Raw genomic sequence first — 27,130 nt, 5'->3', positions numbered from 1 at the left:
TCTTCATTGAGAAGCTATGACTTAAGAGGCTATGCAAGTTAACACTTCCTCCAGTTTTGTTCTTTTGGATGCATTACTTTTGTGTTCAGGGAAGAAGCAATAAAATCAGTTTCGATTTCAGCAACTTTTTCCTCAATTGCTTCTGATAAGATAAATGCCCGTAAATGATCGATCAATTTAGTTCATAAATAATTTTCATTACTCACAAATTTTTATTCTGTTCTACTTGATTAAAAAAAAAAAAAAAAAAAAAAAATCTTATACCAGACCGAAGGGAGCACAAGAGACTTGGTAATTTAATAATTTCATAATATTAAAACCTGTAAATAAAAGCATACGAGTCTACAAAATACAAGCATGTATGTCAAATATTCTAAAAGTTAACAGGAAGCTGAAAAAAAAAAAAAAAAAAAAAAAAAAAAAAAAAAAAAAAAAAAAAAAAAAAAAAAAAACACTAAAAATAAATAAACATAAAATCAAATCGGTCAAAAATGTCAAGGACCGAATTGAAACTATCAAATACAGCCGCAAGCCTTATGGCTTCCTCATATTCTAACTCCTTGTATCCGGTGATCTATTTAGATGGTTATTGCTGGAGGTAAACTTGCTGGTGTTGCTTCCTCTCTATCATATTACGAACCAAATGAACCGCACAAATGACAGCAAACAGCCACTAAGCGTTCTTATTTTAAAAAGATTGGAAGGAGCTGAGCATCACAGACACCCTCTTCCAATCAAAGGACTCCACATTTGAAGACATAACAGCAGCACCCACAGCTGTTGCAACTGCAACAAATACCAAGGCTTTCACACAGCCATGGCTTCGCGATAATCTCCCCAATAACACTTTACAGTACTTGTTAGCATCCTTGAAGAGAGCTGCCTGTCCCGAATGGTCACCGGCCAATGCTTTTTCATTCTATGAGAAAAGCAAAAGAATGTCACATCAATGAATTATACAGTCACAAACAATCATATTATTCTATGCTTTTTAAAGAACAGAATTAGCAGAAGCTGATTCCAAACCCTTTCTATCAATCTTTAATTTTATTGTAATTTATCCGTCAATCTACGGCTCCAGATGTGATTGAATCAAATAAAGAGGTTGAGTGAGGATCATGGAATATACCTTTTGCTGGAAACTCTTCAGAGTCTGTTTCACAGTTTCAAGAGATGACTGGTTCAGATGCTGTTCCCTTCTTTCCTCAGAAAGCTTTTTCAGAACGGCAACACTTGCCTCCACATTATCCAGGTATACTTTGTCCTGCAAAAATGAGCACAAAATCAAGTAAACCACAAACGATGGAATGCCAATATAAACCTGTCAAAGAATTGAATGCTCAATAGCAAGAGTAGTAACATCAATTTACCCATTGCTTGTAGATATCACTGTTATGGGCCAAGGACCAAACTAAGATATCAGTCGCTTCTTTAGCCAGCTCAGGCTTGCCTGTATAATCAGTACACAAAAAATACACATTAATTTCTCAACAGAGTTCTTTCTTAGAAATGCATGCTTATATACGAAAACGAGGATGCAAAATAGCATGAAAACAATTACCTTCTCCGGCTGCTAAAATTGCAAATCCAAATATCTGTTGTGAAACTTGTTTCATTGCTTTGCTTCCAGCTGCACCAGCAAGAGCAACTTCCTTCAGGACAGGATAAATAGCCTCAAATCTTTCAGTTGCCTGCAAAGAATCCCCATACAACTATTAGAATATATTCATTAAAAGGTCATGAATGATAATCTCTATGAATTACACACCTTTACTCTGGCGGATGACACAGGGAAAGTGGCCCGCATAAGGATCTCAAACTCAGCTGGAGGGATCAGACGTTCTCCTTTCCTAACAGCTCCGTTAACCAAGATAGAACGGGCCTTTGGGGCAGCCAAAATTCTGCAATCAATCACATTTCATTACTAATGTACTAAACATTTAACACAAATGATGTACTGTATCAAATTATGCAACTGTTTCAAACCTTTCAACTAACTGCAAAATCAGACCCCTACAAAGTGGATTGCTAGTGGATTTGCTGTTGAGCAATGGCAAGAGGTTATGAGCCCATGCAAACAAGCCAACTGCCAAATCTCCTTGACAGGCCTATACAGAATAGTTTATTTTGTCAGTATAAGACAGTGGCAGTCAAATGAGACAAGCAAAGTAACAATTTAAACTCAATATCCTTCAAATAATTTGAGGCATTACTCCAAAGTTTACCTGAGATATCATCCATACGATAACTGAAAGCTTCTCTTGTCCCTGATACTTTGGGTTCTCTTTTAATGTGGGCAACAAGCTCACAAGAACATCTGGTTTACGCCTTAAAACCATAGCCAAAACCGCAAATAAAGCAACCTATCACATATAGCAACATCCATAAGACAACTACAAAATGACTACATATATTTCAGGAATTGGAAACTTTCATAGGATGCTTTGAGAGTGGAGAGTGGAGAGTGATATGACCAATTATTGTAAAAGACTTATGAGAAAGAAAGTGAAAAGAGTGGTAGATTGGTAGCACAGTTAATGTTCTCCATAAATACCAATACATAGTAATCCTGACACTCGATACTTCCTTCCCTAGTTTATGGTGGGGAATAGGGAAGAGGTAAAACAAGAAGTGACAGAATAAGTGACACTAAGATATAATAAATATAAAATGATAATTATAAATCATTGTCAAAAGCATTAGTAATTACATTGCACGGACATGCTTCAAACCAGCATCAAAGTCATAATTCTATAAAAACATATAAAAACCTGATGTAGCACTGTGTACTTTCGCATGAGGTGTGATGATAAACCAAGTGTAAGAAAAGCATATCAAACTCTTAGATAAAAGAAAGCATTTGAAGTTCTGCTAGGAAATAGACATAAAAATGAGCATATTCAGTACAAAATTACCTGAGATTTGGATGGTGGCTGCTGAGTTGCCTTTTTAGCATTCTTAACACTAGGAGCTTGAACGTTTAAATCTGCGAGAATACTATCTAATAACAAAGTTGCAAAGGAACTAAGGGCGGGAACTGAACGTTGGCTGATCCAGTCAATTGATGTCTTATAAACAGCCTCTGGGATATGGGAGACAGGGATCTGTTCAGAAAAAGTAGAATTGGATGAGCAGACATGCATAGCAAGAAATAATAGCTATGTAATCAAAAAAAAATGTGGAGTCGAGCAAAAACAATTTAACAAGGCAATGAATAATACTTCGTATGAACAAAGAAAGGAGAAGCAACAAAATCATACACAAACGGGAAACCGGTTCAATGTACATAAAAATCAAATTACATAATCCAAATATCCAATACCTAGAATCTATTCACCAAAGAAAATATATGTTAAAGACATCCAAATAGTTCAATATAATATCCAGAAAGTTATATTCTTCTATAGTCTATAAATTAGATACTCCGTACATAAGTTGTAAAGCCCAAAAAATTTACAGTAAACAAAAAAAAGACAAATTCTTTTTATTTGGAGAAAGATAAGGTAGTCCAAATGCCAGCAATTGTGGTCCGCGGATAATAAAACACATTCATAAAATTTTATATACAATACAAACTCACGTGTTTCACAAGCACATAACACTCATATTCAACATCGATTTCGCCAATTCATATTAGCTCAAGCATTATTTTCATCGAACAAGATGTATTCAAAAAGAAAAAGGTTTCAGATTTAGACTATGATGCATTCAATCCTAAACATATTTCAAGTTTCGAACTTTGAGGGATCTAATTAACAAAGTTGCAACGAAATCAACCATCAAATTTAAAATTCAGCTAAAGATCTTATTGCCAAAGTTGTCACAGAATTCAGCATATGCTTAAAAATTCTCACCTCAGAAAGTTTAGCAACTGGAGATTCCCTGAATGTCTTAACCCACGGAAATTGGGCAGAACTCACCCCTGAAAAAGCCCGTGCGAAATAATCTGCGAATCGCATCAATTGTATGTCCTCCTGATTTTCATAAGAACCCTAAAACACAAAAGACCAATCAAATCAATCAGATCACAATTGAAATTCAATTCAACAAAATTCAATTAAACCCAATTCAATTCAATTCAATTCAATTCAACCCAATTCAATTCAATTCAATTCAATTCAACCCAATTCAATTCAATAATCAAACAATCAAATCAAACATTGATCTATACCAAAAACAACTCACCGACAAATCGATAAGAAATGCAGATAAATCATCGGAATCCATCTTCGCAGCGGCTTCAGAAACCGAAACCTTAGGTTTCTTCTCAACCTTCTTCTTCTTTTTCTTCTCCTTATTATCATCCTTCTTCTCAACAACACTCACATTCTCTCTGTCCTCCGATTCACTATCATCGAAATCATCGCGCTTCTTCGATCTACCATTCCGACGAACATCATCGTCATCATCGAAAAGCGCAGATTTCTTCTGCGCCTCCACAATTCGCCGATGTCGATCCTCCGATTGCTGCTCGATCGCTCGAAAAACATTCCCATCCTTATCAACCCCAGAATCAGCGACAGTAACTCCGGAAGCGACAGCAGGCTTCTGTTTATTCTGCTGCTGGTTCTTCCTCCTCTTACCGTAGGTAACCTTCTGCCATCCATGATTCGGCACGGCCGTGGCCGCAGCACTGACATCGTCAAACTCGTAGAGGTGGTTTGAATCCTCCATTGTTATTATTTGTTTTAGAGAGAGAATTTAAGGAGAAAAGAGAGAGAAAAATACAGCAGATTGTTGGAGAGTAAAGTTAGGAAGAAAGAAAAGTGAGGGAAGATTGATTGTATTTATAGAAGGGGAAGAACGAAGAAAGTCGAAGTGTGTTAGGAAAAGGTAGCCCGTGTTTGACTTGGGTTAGGAACAAAGACACCAGATCGTGCGGAATAGCACGGGGGTAATAAGAAGTGGACGAATAGAATTGGAAGGTTTACATATGTGTTGCTTTAGGTGTGGTGGAAGTGACGTGCAATTGAGATACACTATCACTATGTGTATATTATTGATTATGCATTAATCCTTTGTGATTCTTTTCCTATTTTGTACATTGTAATCTTATCTTATTTATCATGTTAAAGTCCAATAATTCTATCTAATCCATATTATTTAATCTATCCAATCCATTGATCAAGTTGTCATAAGCCAATAAATATTTTGCTTGTAATTGATAATAATAAGATAAAAATTATGGTGGAGTTTGAGTTATATTAAATCACAGTTTACCAATGTATAATTTGTACATATTTTTTTTGAAACCAGTTTGATTTGTATATATACTCAAATACTTCGTAGGTTATTAGGTTTTATGTATAAACGATGATTTTAACTTTTACTACAAAGTTTAGTTATTTTAACAATTTTTTACCCCAATCTTTTAAAGAGTTTAAGATAACTAGTAATGTTTGGACAATTATACCCTCTAAAATATTTATTAACTTCTTTGCCCTCATAGGTCTCATTAATGTCAATTGCCTTTTTTTTTTTTTTTTTTTTTTTTTTTACTTTTAATAATAGCATACGGACATTTATACCCCTAAATATTTATTAACATATTTTTCTCTCATTTATACTAATAACAATTATAGTTGTGACATAAAACCAAATTGAAATAGCTAGTAAGAATAAAAATAGTTTAGAAATGTTGTGGATAAAATTTGACCAAAATATATGACATTCTTGATCCTTTCATTAACTAGTCTTCTAGGCTGGAATCATAAATGGCATGTGTCCTCTTTGATCCGTTTTTTCCTACTTCGTTCTTATTGAATGTTCCTTTCCTTCGACTATCTTTTTCATTTTTCAACCAAATACAAAAAAAAAGGGTTGTTCTCTTTTCAAACTTCAAGGTTTTGCATAAAAATTACGGAACATGATTTTCTTGGTGTGTGATAATCATTTTAGACTTTTTGTCCAACTAATTCAAGTATTTCCTCCTTTATTGCTCTTTTAATTCTGCATTGGGTGAAATGTGCATCATGCAGTTGCAACTAGCAGCAGCTTTATTCACTTTCTCTCTTGGGTCAAAAGGAAAGCTTAAACCCATAACAGATGTCAGCCTCATTATTTTTCTTTGATTTCCATTAGCTACATTCTAATGATATAGTACTTCTTAGGGATATAGAAAGAAACGCGGAGAAAGAACAATCTCTGGGAACTTTCCAAAAAATTCTCTGTATTGCAAGTGCTCTTGTATTTCAGCCCACCACGATTCCCAGCTCTTGGTTGCTGGCACACCAATACCACCAAGCCATTTCAAAAAATCATCCTAGTTTTCTACAATCCTCTGTCACTCAGCCAATTCGGCCAATTGGGATTATACGCTAGATGATACGAATCCTAGGCTTGCAGCGCATTCTCGAAGAGCTTATTCTTGCAAAGAGAAAGTTAGGTAGAAGAGGTCGTCAATCTTCATCGTCCACGAGCATTGGGCCAAGAGTCAGTCTAGCTTTCGCTCATGTCCAATTTCGAACCTTCTGATTTATAGTTCTTCCATTAGATCCCTCGATCACAATGTTATGTTTAATAGGTTGAGTAAGATCAATCTCAATCAACAATCTTGCATAAGAAAGACGAGTCTGTGAAGCAGTGCACTCATCTGCTAGGAGAGGTGTGCCCAACGTACTGGCTATTCTACTTAGTAAATTGTAACACCCCTAAATCTCCCTCTACGTAAATACTGTATTTATACGTATACAAATACCATAGAGATAGACTTGGGCGTATTACCGCCACGTGAAAAACGTAAGGCTTAATTTATTACTTAAATTGCAGCGGAAAAATAACTAACTTTTATTGTAATATGAATAACCATAATGACTGTTTCAAATTACTTCATAAAAACTTGTCCAATCAAAAATAGAATTTAACTCCTAATTATGTGATCCTATCCCGACTCTAGCATGCGCACGAACAACTCCACACCTGAAGTCAAGACTGCTTACCAGTAATGGTAAAAAAGGCGAACCAAAACAAAAAGGAACGGAAAACAGATTAGCAAAAACGCTAAGTACATAGAAGTGCAAGGCATGTAAATACTTGATTTGGCATACTTGCTTTCGAAGTAATCATTTAAATTTAAACTTGCCACAAGTCACTTTTCAAAATTAGACTATCCAAAATTAACCTTCCAAGGGTAGTAATGTCCATCAATAGAAGCTTTCAAAACTAATAGATTTTCAATTTAATTATAAACTTTTAAATTTTGAAGATATATTTCCAAACCAATTTTCCTCGCCTAAGTATGCACACCCCCCAAGCAAGTTAAACTATACTCGAGGAAAGACCAGATCATACAAAACTCATGGTCTTACTTAACTAGTCCCGGGTAGAGGGACAGTAAAAATATCAAATAATCAGGCTCATAATGAGCTGCAAATTAATTCAATCAAGTGATTTATAAATTAAACAACTATTATTAATCAATCAACACTTTTTTTTTTAATTTTTTTTTTCAAGATCAAACCTTTAAATCGTAAAATTATATATTTTAACTAATCATGAAAATCGTTAACTTAAATATTCAAACGCAATATTTATTCAACCAATCATTAAAAACAAACATTTACCAAAACACGCATTCAAATTTGTATCAAGAACCTAGTCACCTATACGTACCTTGAGTCCTTGATCACGAGAACAATAAGGTACGACTACTAAACTTGACCACGTTCGAGGGACTCCTCCTACACAATTAAAATAACCTTAATTAATGTAAGGTTAACAAAATAAACACTAAACTATAGATATTACTCTATTTGTGCTTGAACTACCAAAATATCAACCTTATAAAATCAAATTTTACAGAATTTGCGTAAGTATTAATTTAGTGCCAAAGTTAGGTAGCATAATAATATTCCTAGTATCAAAACTTAATAATAGTAATCATAATATTAATAGTAGCATCATAAGGAGTAAAAGAGTAGTAAATTTGTTATATTTTTAACAAATGCTCATGCAAAATAGGAAGTGAAATGAGGATGGTGCGATGCGCAGCACCTTGCGGTAGCAGCAAGTGGAAGAGAAAGGGGGCAAGAAGGCAGAAGCGTCAAGGTGTAGTTAGTGCATCAATAAGGTGGGCAATGGTGGCTATGAAAACAATAACTTGGTGGCGATTGTGGTGTTTGTTTTAGGAAAGGAAAATAGGAAGGAGAGGGCCGTGAGTTTAAGAAATAGGGAAGAGAATTTTTCTAATTTTTGTGTGAGGAATTTGTAAAGGATTGAAGGTCTATTTATAGTGTTTAGAGGGGAGAAAAGATAGAGTTGAAGGCATGACATATTTACTAGAAAATATGATAAGTTTTGGGGTTTGTTAAAATACTTGGATCAATTTGAGTCTAGGATAGTAGTTGGGTTAAAAGATGAGAAGAAATTTAGATAAATTTGCATATGGTAGAAAGAATGAAGATAAGAAGCAAAAATGGATAATGAAGAAGGCTAGAGGTTAAGTCAGATATGCTTATCATTAAAGCCATGGTTGCTAGCTTGAGTAGCTTCACGTCATTCATTCATTCTTTTTTTTTAAAATCGAAAAATTATAATCAAATAAATAAAATATCGAATTTGATAATTAAATCAAGTTCTTATACAAATATATAGATAATATCAAAACTAAGATTTAGTTGTAATTCATGAGATAATAATTAAGCTAAGGTTGTTAAGTATTATTAAGATAATATTTGGAAAATAAAATTGTTAATTTAAAACGGTGTACAACGTTAATTAATAAAGTATGGACCGACCAAGATCATGATTTAAAAATATTTAATCATTTCAAAAAATAAATAAAATAATTAAGAAAATATTTTCAAATATTAGGGGTATTTCCAAAAATTAGGGGTATTTTAAACAATTAAGAGGGAGGTTGGGAAATTGGATCCAAATTGGAATCATTCGCAAAGTTTACTTCTGAAAATTAAAGTCCTTTTCCCATGGTTTTACAATCACAAGTTTGTAGGCTATGGTATAAGAACCTGAATAAAGGACTCAATTCCTATTGATTATCAATACGTGTGTCTTAAAACTACGCCTGAGATAATACATATTAATATTTTAAAAAATTTTGGTGGTAAATCGGTATTGTGAATATTTTTAAAATATGTATTTAACCATATGAGATAGTACTTAAAAAAATTTTGGGACAAATTGATATTACGTTTTACTTTAGATCATCAAATGTTACAAATAAGCTCACCCACTATTGAAAATAGTAGAAGTGTAAACATGAACAATACACTAAGCCAAGATTACCAAACACAATAAATATTTAAACTTCTTTCTTTAAAATCACAACGATGGCCAAGAAATGAAAGAAAGTACAGTAATACAAGATTGTGAAAAGAAATAGCATAAATCAATATCATAAACAAGAAGAGTGGAACTCACTTTGTGACTTTGAGGTCACGAGTTCGAGCCCCACCAACTACAATTCCTTGGGAGTAGGAGATTTCCTTACCTCCCGCCTCTACTCTCAAGGGTTGACCTTCATATAAATAACCGTATGTCCATCTTACTTTTAAATAAATAAACAAAAAGATTAATAAAAATCATAAAGCAAAAGAAAATTATATATACATTTGTATTGGTGCAATACAATTCAAGTATAAAAGGCCTTCCCAGAGGTGGAATCTTCTAGTTCTTCCTATTTAACCCGAAACCGATCGATCTAGCCATGAGCAAGTTGAAGAGAGCTCTAGCAAGCCTTGGAGGACCGAACCAACGTATGTGGCAAAATACAAGGATGGCTTGTGGCTAGGGGTGAAAGGCCAACCAAGATCAAATATAGCTGGTTTTTCGCGAAATCTATTTTAGTAGAGCGTATGATGTTGATGGCACGAGGTAGAGCACTCAATGGGCTAGGGTGGCCCTCATAGCTGGGATGAGTAGGCTTTTCATTTTCATTCGAATAAGATGCAATCTCTAAGACTAAGATAAGTAAGATACCACATCACATCTCTCGGCGTTCGTAGATAGAAACAAAAAAATTAAAAAAAAAAAATTAAAAAAAAGAAAAAGGAATCCTTGACTCTTATCAGATCTTCAAGTAATCGCGATAGCCGAAACCAGCAAGCCATAAAAGAAAAGCAGATATAAGAGAAAAGAAATGAATGCATAACGAGTACTTAGTAGACTTATGGATTGGATGCTTCTTTACGTCTCAATAGTAAGCTCCGATAGTTCGAGGAATCCCCTATCAATACCATTAAAGGCAGAAATTGGTGAATAACTAATACGTTATGTAAAATGTTTAATCTTGTAAGCTATGTATGTGATCTAAGGTGTTATATAAGATTAGAATATCCATATATGCTTGCTCCAAAGAATTTAGCTATCAATTTATAAACCGATAAAGTAAAAATGCATAAGGAACTAGATTTATGCAATTAAGGTGGAAAGTAGTTTACAAGCTGGTAAATACGGCAAATTCATCTTTTAGAAAAACGGCAGTAAATGCTCTAAAGCCTAAGCAAGGAGGTAATCCTAAGAAGAAAATAGTCACACAAAAGTAAATCCGATCCAAATGATATTACAATAGAAAGAACTTGGGAGAATTCTGTATAAATTAAACTCTACGTCTAGCAACAAGTCAAGTAAGATTATTGATAGATAAATCAGGGTCAATTCATCACGGGATAACTAAACCCTAGAATACAAAGGATTCTAAGTCTAAGAACACCAAGTCTAAGTAAAATAGTAGTGTTATGAAGATGAAATAACAAGTACATAAAACGTCCAAAGAGTAAAAAGCTAGAAGAAATATTAGCTTTTATAAAGAAAGTAAATGACAAATATGAAGCAAAGATAACCATAAAAGTTAAAACAACCAATAAGAAATAGCGTAGATATTGATTCGTGCTCACATGTAAAAATAAATTAAAATCCTAATGAACTTTTTTTTTTTTTTGGTGATCGAAAATCCTAATGAACCAATTATTGAAAAAATCCTAATGAACCTATTATTGAAAAAAGAAGGTAATTGAATTGGATGCAAAACCAAAACTTTGAGTGAGCCTGTATATGAAGATGAAATTAATATCAATGTAGAAGCTTTTAATGAAGAGATTTAGGCGATGCTTTAAAAGTGGAATTCAAAGTCTCCTAGTGCGTCTAATCGGGAGGAATCGCCCTGGTAGATCAGGAGAACAAACCTTCGTCATAGCAAGCTTTGAGGGAAAAAGGGGAATAAAAACTCTTGTCCGCTCGACCTGGCAACTTCGCCTTGGCACACCAGTCAGAGCTATGTAGAGCCGAAAAACTATCTTTTTCAAAATTTTTATTCTTGTGTTGAAATACCTCTTGTAAAACTCGATTAAACACACTTAGTTGATTACTACTTTTAAAATACTTCATTTGAACCCTAGTTTCTTCTCTACTTAGGTTTTTATTGCCCTTAGAAAATCATATGTAAGCTTTTGTCATTAACAAATGAATCTCTTTTCAACTCAAGTAGTTAGTATTCATCTATATCTTTTCTTCTACTTTTATTTTCCTATTAATCATGTTTTCTTCATTGATTATCGTTTTTGCTTTTGTTATTATGTGTGAGTAGTTTCCCAATCTATGATTATGCGGAATCCTAATATGATTGATGTGAGCGATACCTCTTTAAATTCTCCAATAATTGACCTAATTGAAATGCTTAATAGGTTGTGTTATTGCCAATATTAGATAGGAATAATTGGTATTGTTATTATCACTTTGTTTCTATCGCAACATAAGTTAATGGAATTGATTATATTTAGTGAAGGGTTTGGATGTTCTTTACGAAAGTAGCAGAACAATGGATTAAGAAGTTAGAGTTAAGATAAATGTCCTTAACGGGATAATTTCATATCAAGTTGGAGCCCACAAAGTTCACAAAAGATAACAATGAATAATAAGTTGTCACAAAAAGAATAAAGTGAGTAGATTTTACAAAAACAAATGAAAACAAAAGATAAGTAAAACTTAGGAAAACATAGGTATAATAACAATAATATAATTATGTAAACCAATAAATAGTGGAAACAAGGACTATGCATGTAGGTACTTTTGCTAATAAAGAGGAGACAGATAGCGAAAATGAGATTTATTAAATATTATTAGAACCTATAAAGTGGGGTTGTCGATGATTAAAAATGAATAAAAAGTTAAAATGAAATGAATGTCGTAAAACCTTTAATAAACTGAGAAGTGGGCAATAAGAATTACATATGAATAGTGTGTTGACTATTTTGCCTCTCAAAAGTCCAACTATAGTTTTGTCCTTTTTTCTTTTCTTTTGTCTATTTGTCTTTGATTTTGTTTTAGCTGAATTCCCTTCCTCAGAATGTTGAATTACACACTTTATCTCCTCTTCTACACACATTTTCTCCTCTTCACCCGCTTTTCACTCCTCTTCTACACATTCTCTCCTCTTCACCCGCTTTTCTCTCCTCTTCTCATTCTGTCCCTTCTTTAAAAGTTTGGCTTTGAAATAATGCAGGTGATGAATAGCCGGCAAGCACCAACCATGGCCAGGTAGCCTTCTTTCCTATTTTCTTTTCTCTCTTTTCACAAATTGGGTTTTAAACAACCATAAAAATTGAAAAATTGTTGTTGATGCTCCTCTTTCTCCTTCTCCAATTATTCAATTTGTTTCAATTTATAGGGTTAAATTGCCTTACTTGATATTCATTGATATAGAGTAACTAATAAAATAAGATTAGTTGAAAATGTCATATAGATAGTGTGTTTCCAAAGTAATACGTTGGAAATTGATTACTCAGTTATAATTGAGTCAAAGTTTTGGCGTCAGTCAAGTTACGGGTAGGCCTGTTCATAGATCGGAAATCAATCCGAAATGTGATTTCGATTCGAATATCCGAATTTGATCCGAAAATTTCCAAAGTCATTCTGATGGGATGCTTCGCATATTCATTTTCAAATGTTAATTACAATTGATTATGATTATTTTCTAAATATCACTATTTTTATCTCTTTTTTATTACTAAGTTGTACAATATATTTTAACTAAATAATATATTAAGAATATTATAATAATTGAATAATACATGGTTAGTTTCAGATGGACATTTTAAAAAATTTATTCTTCATATAATATACTCCCTCCGTCCCATAATACTTGACACAGTTCCCATTTTCGTTCATCCCACCAATACATGACACATTACTCCTTCTGTTTTTTTTATATGCATCAGTTTGACCGGCACATTTGCCGAGATGCTACTTTGACCATAAATATCTTTAATTGTGTATTAGTAAAAATTGTAACAAAAATTATATTATGAAACTAGACATTATGACGAACCTAATGATATATAATATAATAACATTTATTCATTTTTTAGAGATGAAAAAATTAAGTCAACCATGGTATGTGAATAGTGCAATTGTCAATGTGATGCATATGAAAAAAACGGCGAGAGTACTAAACATGGAATGGGATCATTAATAATATACTGATATTTTCCCACATTTTCTCTCTCCTCACCACCTCACCACAATGCCACTTATTGTTTACTGCAATATAAAAGTACAAATGTTTTAAATAGATCCACTTGTAGTTTTCTTAAACTATGTGTCCATTCCAACGTCCCAAGTATCATGGGACGAAGTGAATAAATCACTATCTCAACCTTTATATTTCGGATACCGGTTATCCGAAATTCTAAAAATTATTACCTGAATTTGCATCCAATATCCGCTTTTTCATGTCAGATTTTCAATTCGAAATGAAAATTCGGATCGAATATCCAAAAGTTCAAATCAGTTGCGGATAAGATTTTGGATAGTTTTGTACATGCCTTGTACAGGGGTGTTAGGCCTGTTCACTTCTCCTTTAAAAAACTAATATTAAGTAAAATTAATTTAATTCAGTAAAAATAATTTCAATTCAGCAAAAACAATTTCAGTACAGTTAAAAAAAGATCAATAAAAATAATTTCAGTTTAGTAAAAATGAATAAATTTTAAGAATAAATATAATAGATAATCAGTAAATGTCACTTAGGAATTAGTGAGTCAATTGTCTTGCGACTCACAAAGTCCAGCCTGCAGATTTTGATGAATAGAGTACTCGTATACGTATCTAACAATAATAAGGGTACATAATGCATTTGTCTAAATAACTTAAACATGGAAAGTCACCATGTTTCTTTTAGGCCATGACTCGATTTTCTGGAAATATTTAGCTGGGACAACGCCATCCAAGCCTTCTGTCAGGATTACCCCATTTTCAGACCTGTAAAACTTTATTCCATCTGCGAAGGTTAGACACGGTGAAAGAGTTCCATTAGATTACCAGGGGGGTCTATGTTGGCACTAAAAATCACTTTCGACCAGCTATTAGTATCCATCAACAAATATAAAATACAGGAAGCTTACCTTCCATTGCTTTCTTGGTGTCTAAGAAGATTATCATGTTAACATCACGCCCAAAACCTGGAAAATGGCCCAAAACACATCAACTGTAGATTCATGGCAAGTAATACCAGGAATTTTTAACATATCACCATTGATCACATTAGTAACTATGTTTTCTTTTTATAGAATTTCTCGTGTACAATATACAGGGATAGCAATACTGCTCACAAAGTGTGGTGAGAGAAAAATGAGAAATAAATCAGTAAAAGAAACCATGCAGAAGATTACATATCTTTATGGTCCAAAGAAAATTTGCAAAAGACATTAAGAAAACTTATCAGAAAAACTCTTCGTATAGGGTGTACATACCACTTTTTATTTCTGTATCTGAGGGTAAGCCACATGCAAAGTGAATGTGCAACCTGCTCATTCGCTTGAGACCAGATGCAAGAATAGATTGAAGAAGCCTCTTATAAGTACCATGAACACAAACTACATATGAAAGAAATTCCAAAGAGTTGTCTTATCTACAGAGTAATTTGCCAGCAAGCAATGTGGAGATCTGAGTAATTACGCGTAGTGCATACCAGGGATCTCTTCGGCAGAAACGATCGGCTTCAACAAACTATCACTCTCTATAGACTAGATAACCAAAGAGAGAAATCACAGTGGATTTAAAAATATGGAAAAGAGTTCAACAAAAAACATTTTTTGTTTCCTCATAAAACAAAAAAACAAAAAAAAAAGAAAGAAAAATAAGATACATCTACTTTTTTATAAGAAAATAAAATAGCAAAGCACTTGGTGGATATTCCCCAAGCTCCCAAGACTACTCCCCAAAAACCTTACATGGAATTGAAAATCCAAGGGCCATGGCCATATAGCCGTGGCCAATGTCCATGTGGTAGAAAAAGATTGAAACAATTTTAGCTGATGATTTAATGGACCGTGGTGCAAGTCCTTACCGATGCCAGAAGAAGACAAAGAATACCCACTAAGGTTGGTGGCAACAGCAACAACACCTCTTTTAAGAATCACTCTCCTCAAGCCTACTCTGGTTAGAAAGAAGATCTTTCAAAAACTTTGCATATGTCGGCATTTGTGACAAAGCATGAAGAAGTGCAATGTTTGATTGAAGTCCTTACATTACATTAAGGAACTTGGAAATTCTTTCATTCTGTGAGGGAATGAAATACGAGGCTCATATGCTCTCAATGGAGCTTGGCTTTTCACTTCTCCCTCGATTCTCTTTGAGGCACCTTCATCACTCATTTTTGGCCTTCCTTTTGCCTCCTCACTCACTTCATTTTCAAACTCACTTTCATCTACTCAACAATCTCCTTCATCTCCTTTTTTGGCGACCAACTCTCTCATTATTGGAGCTTCATACCCTCCTTCCAAAATGAAGGTGATTGATTTCGCATGTTCTTTTGGATTCATAACCGTTATCCTTGGAAATTGACCACAAAGTTAGAGTGGCACCCAACTTGTTGCGTGAAATTTGAGATAATTGACTTTCAATCATCTTGTTGCCCTTGTTGTTCTTGAAGGTAGGCATATGGCCGCCCACTCACCAACCACAAGTAGGGTTGGTTCCCTTTTACCTCCGTTAACCACTTCATGGTCAACATCTATACTATCCTCGGGTTTAGACTTTCACAGCGCACCATAGCAAATACGGTATTTGCTAGAGGAGATAGTTCAGCGGTGGTGTCTACTAGGGAGCTCTATTTTCAATGGCATTTGATTAAAACCGATGATAGTTTAGATGTTGGGTCGTGGTTTGTCAACCACTTGAGGATGTTGCCACAGGATCCGGTAACATCACTATAGGTGTCATTAATACTATAATTGTTGTTACTCTTAACCTTGATTTTGCATATCAAGAGTTTGTGCAAGGACCAACTAGACCTTTAGTCACTCAAGACCCCACGAAGTGACTAACAGAGGTAAAAGAAAACCACCCCTACTTATGGTTGGTGAGGGGGTGATCCTATGCCTATCTCCCTCGCCGATGAACACCATCATTTATGACCCCAACAATTGCAGATTTCCCATGGGTCTCCGGTGAAAAGGGAGAAGAACAACAAGAGTAACAACAATTCGAAGATGGTGCATCCTCATAAAATTTAGGCTTCTTGCCCTTGTTACCGTTAGAGTATTTACCCCTCTTATAATTGTGACTATCCTTGGACTTACCATCTTCCACCATATTAATGGTGGAATTTGGATTTCCATCCTTAAGTCCATCTTGAATCGAATTCCCTCTTCAATTCGAAGATGGGAACCCAATTCTAAAACAGTCACTTCATCTTTCTTATGTGTCAAAGAATTTCTAACATTTTTCCAAGTGAGTGCGAGTTTGTCAAATAATAGAGGATGCTAAAATGTTTAATCAACATTAATGTCGTGTTGTTTAAAGTTTCCTAACATTCTTTGTAGTTCATGAAATAGTTCCATCACAGGCCTATTCTCAACCATCTTAAAATTATTGAAATTACTAACAAGGAACTTCGTGTTAGATGCATATTCAACCATGTATTTTGATTCAAGATCATCCCAAAGCATTTTAGTAGATTCATAAAACTGATATATTTATCAGACATAGCGTTAAGAATGTGACCACAGAAAATATAATCGTTGTTCTCCCATTTGTTCCTCTTCTGCGGGGTCTCTAATGTCTCACTTTCTTCCTCTAATGGCTTTGGGGTAGTAAGAACATAGCCACACCAAGAAAGGTCAAGAGAAAATGCATCTTCTTTCACTATCTACGTAAACCGACACCCCCAAACTTGTCTAACTTTTGAAAATTTGTTGTCGATTCCTTGATGGTAGTCATCTTTGCAAAAAATACAGCTTTTTAATTGTTGGGGATCGTATGGAGATAAAGGGTCTTAAAGGTGATGAAAATAATAACAATTAAGAATAACAACAAGAACCTTCAAGGCGTGAACGATATCACTTTCCCAAAAGCTTTATTTCAACCCTATACTACTGCTTGGGTATCACGAAATCACTTAGGAGATACAACAAAGCAATTGCAATTAGGAGTAGTCTAAAAGCAATTCAATGAAAACAAGTTATTGTGAATTTGTGATGATGAATCTTAGAGAGAATAATAAACAACGAGAATGTAAAGGAAGTTAATTTCTAATTTTCATTTCTTATCTTTCATCATATACAATATTTATAAATATAGAGCAACTCACGAACATAAAAACCGTTAACAACCGCTAGTAGAAGGTCAAGCTCGGGCAAACATAATCCATCAAAAACAACAACACTTGCGCCCAATCGGGCGGTCACACAATGCTTCTCTAGCGTGCATGTGGGCTCGACAGGGTGCTTGATCAAGCAGCACAGCAACACTATTCCAGAGTGCTTACATGCCCGATCGTCCGGGCATGACCCCAATCGAGCGAGCTTCGCTCTTGCCCTTGTGCTTCACTATTGCTTTAATAATGTGTTTCCTTTAATTAGCAACACCTTAACCACGCTCATTAAGCAAAACAAACATGAATCATATCTCCAATAAAATAATATTTCTACATATATCTTCGTGGACCTCACAGCTTCAACCCCGGGCCAAATGTTCTCAATTTACCATAATACCATCAGCCACAACAAAATCTGCCCACACAGTAAAATTAGCAGCTGATGGCATTTTCACCCCCATAATAACCAGAAAAGAAACAAAAAGAGCATATTTAAAAATGCCATAACATTGATGAGCTGTAAATGGTTAAATTTGACCAGCAAGACTCCAAATTAAGAGCCTTCATGGTCAATTCTACTACCAAAGGAGCGCCTGGGAGCAGAAATAATGAGACAGAGAGCTAGTAGGAAATTTGTGAACTCATAGAATTGTTAGCGCCTTAATTAGTGGAGGGGGACTGTGAGGTGGGAAAGGTAAGAGTGAGTTGGCCAGCAGATGGAGGTTGTTAGGGGTGAAGGGCTATAGAGAGGGAACAAGAAAGAAAATGTTGACAGCAAGACAAAGATGAAATTGTCGTTGATGGATTCAACAGAAGACGCCGTAATGAGGGAGCTGACAAAGGGCACTTGCCTTGAGGGATTAAGGAGGTTTTATTCCTGAGTTAAACCACATCACCAATAAAAAATTTAAAAAAAAATGAAGAAGAAGAACAACATAGAATTTCCCTTCCCCTCAAACAAATTCCGTAAATTAGGGGTTTCCCTTCCCTTTCCCTTCTTCATCTGTATCTCCTATTTTAACCAAACAAACCTATGCTAGGAACAAGGAATATGTAGCATGGCAATGCCAAACGATTGACTTCACTATGTTACTTCCCATTTCCATTCACGAAATAATTATTCATTTCCACCTGTGTATATCTTCCACTTCATATTCTAAAAATTTTCCATTATTTCCAGGATGAGTCAAGTCAATTTAAAATAGCTTATGAACTGTACTAAAAGTGGAATCCTACAATCTAGATCTTCTCCATTAGTCTAGAGCATTGAAAAGATCAGGAATTGGAATGATATTGACTCATGGAGCAGTTCTTGACAATTTTATTTAAATTAATACACAGTAATACTACTGCAAAGATAGCTAATTAACCTTTATAGTATGACCTTGGTTTGCACGTACCCACAGTTCTCCATCCTCTTCCATAAGGCTAAGCCTCTGCTTGTTGTCTATCCTTACAGCCTGAAAATTTTGCACATCAGTGTCAAAGTGTGTTAAGAAGAACAGAACTAAATGAATCAATGCCAAAGATTAAAGTATGAGCTAACATAAAATAATTCAATAAAAGGAAATCCAATGTCTAAAATTGTACCGTATACATTAATTACTGTTGCTTGGCTTTTTTTTTTTTTTGAAAAGTAATAAGTTAATTTCAATACTTGATCTAAAAAGTTTAATCATGACATAATTTTTTTTCCTGCATAAATATTAGAAATTTTTTTAAATTACCACCCAAAAATGTAACCATTTTCGAACTAACCAACCGTTTATTTTTTTATTTTAAATTACCACCCTTAAATTAAATAAATGCTCATATTACCACCCACTTAAAATATCCGGTGGATTTTCCGTCTGTGGGCCATACCTAACGCTTATTTTGACCCTTTTGACTGATTTTTTCCCCGATGTTTCTCTTTAAAAACGCTCTCCTTACTTCAATTCACATTTTTTTCTTTGAAATTTGGTAGAATTTGGTGAAGGAAATGTGAATTAAAGTTTAGAGAGTGTTTTTACCGAGAAAAATCGAGGAAAAAATCAGTCCAAAGGGTCAAAATAAGTGTTAGGTGGGGCCTACAGATGGAAAATCCACCAGGTTTTTGAAATGGGTGGTAATCAGAGCATTTATTTAATTTAAGGGGTGCTAATTTAAAATAAAAATTAAATGGGTGGTTAGTTAAAAAATGGTTACATTTTTGGGTGGTAATTTAAAAATTAAATGGGTGGTTAGTTAAAAAATGGTTACATTTATTTAATATAAGTTCACTTCAAAAGAGAAAATGTGTAGATAATTAGTACCGAGTATGATGATGACTTTTGGTCATTAATAAAGGGTAGGAAGGCACAAAAAAATTGAAGGGGAAAGATTGCAATGACACCTATAAAAGATAACTAGAAAAACAATATGTCTATGATGGTTGATGAATGGTCAAAGAAAAAAGGTGGGAATGGAGAAAACTATGACTTATGCCTAAGGGTTAAACGAAACTTGGAAACACAGTGGAGCTACAATCCAATCATAAAATCTGTATCAACTTAATTTAAAAGATTGTGTGATCATCAATGTGTGAGAACAACAGCGATAGGACTTACTTCTCTAATTTCATCAATAGCATATGAGCTTAATGGAATATTTGACAGTGTTTTCATGTTCAGCTTCAAAATATCTTGAAGCTTAACATATCCATCACTACGCATGTCCAAATTCAGCTCCGTTGCATCATGTCTCAATATATGTACCCTAATAAACACAAAATGCTTGATTATGTTTCCAAATCCTATACAAAAACAACAATATGTTTATGAGCCTTATGAAAAAGGAAAAATTGATAAAAAAATAGTCTCAACTTTAGATTATTAATAAATAATCCGAACTTTGGGGGTCATTCGCTAAAAATGATCCCAACCAGTCACCTAACTTGTTATATCAGGTAAATGTGACACGTGTCATCATGTGATTAGTTGAAATTTAAAAAAAAAAATAAACTTGAAAAAAAAAAATAAAAAACCAAATTAAAAAATCAACCCGGCCACCGGCCACCTTACCACCACGGCACCACCCTCTCCCTAGCCCGTCACACCCCCAGAGCCCCAACCAGTGCCGCAAACCCTACCTCACACCGGCGCCAGCTTCCAAACCATCCCTCCCTCACACCGGCGCCGACACTTCTTTCCTCCTTCCCCCCTAAATCACTTAACTTCCACCGCAACCCGAAACCCTAAAAACACCTAAACCACTGCACAAACTCCCTAAATCGCCGCTCCCTTACCCTCGGAACCCTAGGGTGGGGGAGTGGCGAATTGGCTGATTTGTGCAGTGGGCTGAATTTTTTTTAGGGTTTCGGGTTAGACTAGGTGGTTTCACACTTTCACGGTGAGGGTTTTAGGGGAAATGGCGTCAGGATGCCGGCGGTTGGGGAGCAGGGCCGGTGGGAGGAGGGACGCTGAAGTGTGGTGGGTGGTAGTGGGGTTATCGCGAGTTGGGGCTTGGTTTTTGTTTATTAATTTTTTTTTTTATTTTCAACCATTCATGTTGTAACACATGTCACTTAAACAAAACAAAACAAAAAAAAACCCTCTTTAACATGTTACTGATCACTTCGGACCATTTTAAGCGAATAAACTCCAAAGTTCAGATAATTTAAAAATAATCCAAAATTGGGATTATTTTGATCAAACTGATGAAAGTTGGAATTATTTTTTTCAATTTTATTTATGAAAAAAGGAATACAATGTTTATAAGAAAAAAAAAGTCTTCAGAAGGCAAAAGAAATAATAGACAAATAAAAAGGTTGTGTAGTACTTACAACAGTCTACCAAGAGTATCAATTCTATCTGAAGTACCAGTAGGAGCACCATGACCACGACCTCTTGATCCACCACGATAGCCTTTCATATCTCCATGCTTTCTTCCTCCAGTTAAACTACAGAATACAGATTAGAAAACAATAACACAAAGTTTGAAATGAGAATTCTTAGACCTCTATATAAATGATTTAAATGCAAAATAATGTCCATTCAATCACTTTATATATAAACTTTATCGAAACGACAATTGGTTTTCAATTCTAAATTAAAAAAAAATTAATAATCACTAGGTACATTCATATATACATGACTTAAACTATCGTCATTTTATTAAAAAACAAAACTAAATGTAATTCAAATCACTGTTCTACTAAACATATTAATCAATCAACTTCAAACATGAACATAGAGAATGAAAAAGATTAAACCTAGGTAAATCATGAGCAAAAGATGAGAAGGAGAAGCTACTTTTTTCTCTGCCACTGGACATTGCCTGAAGAGAAAATTGTCGCGGAGGGAGACGATGAAGGAAAATTGGGTAATTGATAGCCGTTGATGCTATTGTTACCGACACCTTCGAAGCATTAATGTTCCTATAAAAGGGAGTCATAGGTTAAGATCATACATTTATACTACATAGATTTGATAGAAGTCATAGTACAGCAAATTAATAATTCAATTTGTTATACACTGCAAAATTCCATACCCATATAATTAATCATCAAATGTTAAATATTAATAGTCTTTACTAACCAATTTCTTACTCTTTATGCCAGATATTGTATGAACAAACATCCTAATTTTATGCACACTTTCATAAAGAGAGGACAATGATATTAAAGCATGTTGACAAAAAAAAAAATCGTTCATTTTTGTTTATGACATGACCAAAATAGTTGAATTACTTTCATTGGTTAAAGAAAAGAAAATGGAAAAAAAAGAAGAAGAAGACAGAATAAAGACAAGCAGAAAAATCAAAGTCGTCCAATTGCCAATCGTCACCAGCAGAGAAGAGGCTTGGGCAAAGTAAATAATGTATGAATATCTTGAATGGGGACGAGCAGTGGAAGTGAAGATAAGGAGGGGCAGAGAGAACCAGTGAAAGGATAGATACATAGAGATGGCTGTGAAGTTCACCTACATACATGCCCATATGGCAAAAGACATAAATTACGCCAATTGTGACTTGATTTCTCTGTTATCTGACAGAATTCAAATGCTTTTTTAATGAACAATGACAAAGAGACGGGAACTCACCAAACAACTTTAATTAGCATACTAATTTAAGAGAATGGAATATTAGAGCAAACTTCAGAATTATTGAAAATTACAAGTGTCGTCTCAAAAAATTACTAATCAGCTACATTGACGACATTTTACAGTATCCATAGTTGAAATATGGAAGAGTTGTAACTACTCCATATATTTCATGAAATCTTCACTAAACTGGGAAATGGTTTTCTCATAGATAATCATCAAGCACTGGGACCAAAATTGAACGAGGGTAGATGTCCTAGATTAAAAGCAGAAATCTGAACATTTTGTCCGAATTGAAAGAGGGTATCACAAGACTCACTTTCAGTATATAACTAAATAATTTGTTATCCATGGAACGAGTGATAGATCAAAGTACGTAAAATGGGCATTCCAACGAAGGACTCACAGATACTAGTCATACTAATAAATCATCATAACATTTGTTTAATCTATGCAGTATTCATTCCCAAAATTTAACCACCCAGACTGCAATGTAGAAGCAGAGTAAAACAGACTCTAAGTGTAAGTATTTGCACCCTCCGAACCTGCTTTGATGTCGCTGCCGTTACTGCTGTCAACCTGCCGTGTCTGCAGGGGCTGCTGCCAGCCTGTTGTGACTGCTTAGCTATGACCTGCTGCGGCGTGTAGTGGCTGGCAACGGCTACCGCCTGCCTGCAAGGGCTGCTGCCAGCCTATTGTGGTTAGCAGGGGCTGCTGGCCTGCTGCAGCTAGCTGCCAGACGGTTGCTACGGTAGAAAGGTTTGCATCTTGGTGCGTGTTGTGCGAGTATACTTACCAAACAAATCCAAAAATGTTAAAGCGAATCTAAGTAGCTTCAAATGAATTAATTAAGGCTATAACTTAATGAAATTAACTATAAATGGGTAAGATACAACAGTTTCACCCCCAAAATTGCTTAAAATCTCCAAATGAACCAATAAGAGCCTAAATATATCTAAATGAACTAGTGAACGCTAAAAGTTAATGAATTAAAATGTAATGTGATAAGATTGAATCAGTTCACCTCTAAGTTGGCTTAAAACTTACAATTGAGTCAAAACAAACCTAAATAGCTCAAATTGAACTAATTAAAACTAAAACTTGATTACATGAAATGTAATTTGCCAAGGTAGAACAAGTTCAACCAAAAGTTGCCCAAAAACTACTATTGTCAATACGACTAAATAGAACTAAGTGAACTAAATTAGCCTAAAAATCAACAAAATGAGCTATAATCTGGCAATGAAGAACAACTTCAATAGATCACGATGAACTGAATTAGGCTAATACTTGATGAAATGAGCTATAATATGGTAAGATAGAACAAGTTTGCCCAAAAATTGCCTAAAGAACTACACATGAGTGGATACGAGCCTATATGGAGGCGGAGATGTGAAACAAACTATGTGTTCAAAACTAAGGATGAAAAGAAAGTTCCCTAGGGGGAGATGAAAACAAACAATGTTAACACATTATATACGGTATACAACAAACATCCAACATGAATTCACAATCAGAAAGGGTAAAAAAAAAAAAAAATTAAAAAATAAAAAAAATCACAAGCTAACCAACTGAATAACAAAAATTGCATTTGTCAACACTCAAATCCATAGACAAAGTTTAAGCAGGAATATGTGATCAAAAACCACATTGCTTGGGAACCACAATCTATTAACACACTCCATACATGGGCATAAAATTTCCGGTTCATCATCTTCCTTGACATCAATGGTTATCAATAATTAGATTATCAAACTAATAAAAGCATAAACATTTATTATGTAATTTGATTTTATTTTCAACTTTCCATTCTCACAATTAAATTATTTCAATGCATAATATATCTCACTAGCCCAAGAACAATTCAGGCCCGTCCCCGAGGCAGGGCAGGAGGGGCAGCCGCCCTAGGCCCAGGGTAAAGAGATTTGATTTCATATTGAATTATCTCGAAAAATACATAATTTTAGGGATATTTGATTCAATAATCAAAGTACGCTAATAAATTTCTTATCTTTTGGATATGATGTTTCATAATCTAAGAATTTACGAACCCTACTTCAAGCACTGATAAGTTAAATAGATTAGATCAAATATAAACCCTGGCCTAGATTGTGAAATTGATTGATCATGACAAAAACAAACAACTTTACCTTAGAAGTTGCTTCAATGGGGGATACAAAAATAAGATTCAACGGAGAACGCTTCAATGGAGAACGTTGAGTGCGCTTCAACGAATTACTGAAAGTCTGAGAGAGGTGAACGGAGGCCTTTAAAAACCATTACCCGCTATAGTTATAATTATAGGTTTGTTCGGCAAATGGTCGTTGGCGGTTGGCTTGGCTTGTTTGACCAGCTAGAATGTTTGGCCGTTTATAATGGCTTTTGAAATTGGCTGTTTATAAAAGTGTTTTGTAAATTAATTGTTGGCTGTTGGCTGTTTATTAGATAATTTGTGGGTCAACTAGCCAAAAGCCAACAAAAAAAGCTACTCAAAGCAGCTTTTTCATTTTGGTTTAAAAGCTAGCTTTTTCTCTGACTAAAAAGCTAATTACCAAACACATTTTTTGGCAGTTTGACCACATCAAAAGCCAAAAGTTAACCAAAAAGCCATTTACCAAACATGGTCATAATATGGGTTAGATCCGTCTGATAAATAAATGGGCGTGTCTTTATATCATCAATAATCAATAATTCATCAATCAATAAATATAAAAAGTTGACTTAGGGCATGTACTCATTGAGTGAAATGAGCTGAGCTGAACTAAACTTATTAATTAATGATATTTAACTACAGATTAATGATCTTTGATTATTTATTATTATATATATTTATATATATAAATATATTAAAATATTTAAGAAAAATACACTATATAATTAAAATATTTATGAAAAATATACTAAAAACATGGAACCCCAAAACATTTTAAAAACATATAGTCACATACTATATAATTAAACATAAAATATTAAAATGACAAAAAAAAAAACACTTTTTAAAAAAATCTCAAAATGAAAAAAAATATAATAATAAAAAAAATAATTAAAAAAAAAAAGAGTTGGCCAGTCTTATTTACAAACTAACTTGATCCTATTTTTACTCCTAGCTCGTCAAATAATGAAGTATGGATAATAGTCATTAAATGAAATATGGTATAACCGCATAATAAAGTAAAGCACACAACAACTCCCTAAACTTAGGTAAAAGTTGTAGATCACTCACTAAACTTTCAAAAGTTGCAAATCACCCACTATAACCAGTTTTAACCTACAATAACAGGTAAATTACATGAACTCCCTAAACTTTATGACATAAAAATCAGAATTCTTTAAAATTTCTGACATAAAATAAAATCAAGAACTCCCTAAAATATTAAGAGAGCTAATAATTAATGTCATAATTAGACACGAACACCACCACCTAATATGCAACAACCACCAGCCCCACAACCACCCCAAAATCGACCAATCGCAACCTTGTAATCAGCCTCTTGTAGGGGTTTATAGGTACTACGCAGCGGAAATAACATGAATCATATTCATAAAGCACCTAAACCAAGGATCATTGCATAACACATAAAGAACACATAATTGTACCTTTGAAGCGTGATTCCACGTGCGATCGAGCAAGAACATGGGGAGATAAAGAACCTCAAGCGTGATTCCTCTACTTGGTCCACGGGCACAAGTTAAGACCTCCACTAATGCTAGTTAGTTGCAATTGAAACCTTCAATTGACCTTCTACGGAGAAGAGCGACATACTAACCAAGAACCACCACGAACCACCACACGCGCCACCTAGGGTGGCCGGCCGTACGGACGAGGGGAGGAGAGAGATAGCCGTGAGTTAGAGAGAGGATTGGGGTTTTGGGATTGGTTGCCTTGATGTCAAAATTCACAGTGTGTGTATTATGACTGCTTACTACAAACCCTAGGCATGAATCTTATTTATAGATCTCATCTCTAAATAAGAGCCCATGTCAAAAGCCCAAAACCTAATTCCAATCTAACTATGCTAGCCCAATCCAATTCATGATTAGTTAATTGCTCATGAGGCCCATTAATGGGCCTCTTACTTGCTTAACCCAATACCCTTGTGTGTGACCAATATAAGATCCATTCTAAAGGGCTTTGGACTATTTGACTAGCCCAAAGATCATCTCTCATAGTCTAGCAACAGAGGATGACGCCCCAATAGAATGAACTTATTATCTCCATAATAGTGATCCTTGATATATCTAGTAATTGCACTTATCGAAGACACAATTCCTTCAATCTCCCACTTGTCTGAGACAAGTGCGCAATATTCAAATTCCTTAAGTCAATGTGTGTCGATTTGATAATATGATTGCATCTTATGTCGTGATCATATTAATCTACAAATCTTTTCTTGAAATCTAAGTTAGAATTACAAAACAAATGATTACTATGTAATCCATTTGAGCACGGCCATGCATTTTCTGAATTCTCCCTCCTCAAGGGGCCAAGACACATTCCTAATTAAATAGGTAGACTCAA

General features: G+C 34.5%; 2 protein-coding genes across 2 annotated transcripts; both read right to left on the bottom strand.

Annotated features, from left to right (window-relative positions):
* Positions 1-297: 297 nt before the first annotated feature.
* LOC145603018 (uncharacterized) lies at positions 298-4,826 on the bottom strand. The gene is made up of 10 exons (XM_081659152.1): positions 4,186-4,826; positions 3,855-3,992; positions 2,916-3,104; positions 2,226-2,363; positions 1,987-2,108; positions 1,769-1,901; positions 1,562-1,691; positions 1,371-1,450; positions 1,130-1,264; positions 298-919 (listed from the first exon to the last, which is right to left on the bottom strand). The coding sequence occupies exons 1-10, from the start codon at positions 4,672-4,674 to the stop codon at positions 689-691; spliced, it is 1,785 nt and encodes a 594-aa protein (XP_081515278.1). The 5' UTR covers positions 4,675-4,826; the 3' UTR covers positions 298-688.
* A 9,110-nt stretch (positions 4,827-13,936) lies between these two features.
* Positions 13,937-23,295, bottom strand: LOC145600095 (uncharacterized). Its single transcript, XM_081655953.1, has 9 exons — positions 23,157-23,295; positions 21,783-21,947; positions 21,354-21,470; positions 20,140-20,287; positions 18,922-19,011; positions 14,924-14,978; positions 14,706-14,828; positions 14,358-14,414; positions 13,937-14,233 (listed from the first exon to the last, which is right to left on the bottom strand). The coding sequence occupies exons 2-9, from the start codon at positions 21,842-21,844 to the stop codon at positions 14,103-14,105; spliced, it is 783 nt and encodes a 260-aa protein (XP_081512079.1). The 5' UTR covers positions 21,845-21,947; positions 23,157-23,295; the 3' UTR covers positions 13,937-14,102.
* Positions 23,296-27,130: the final 3,835 nt, after the last annotated feature.

The sequence above is a fragment of the Chenopodium album genome, chromosome 21, assembly GCF_948465745.1.
Source record: "Chenopodium album chromosome 21, dcCheAlbu1.1, whole genome shotgun sequence".
Taxonomy (NCBI): Eukaryota; Viridiplantae; Streptophyta; class Magnoliopsida; order Caryophyllales; family Amaranthaceae; genus Chenopodium; species Chenopodium album.
This window is presented reverse-complemented; position numbering and strand designations above follow the sequence as displayed.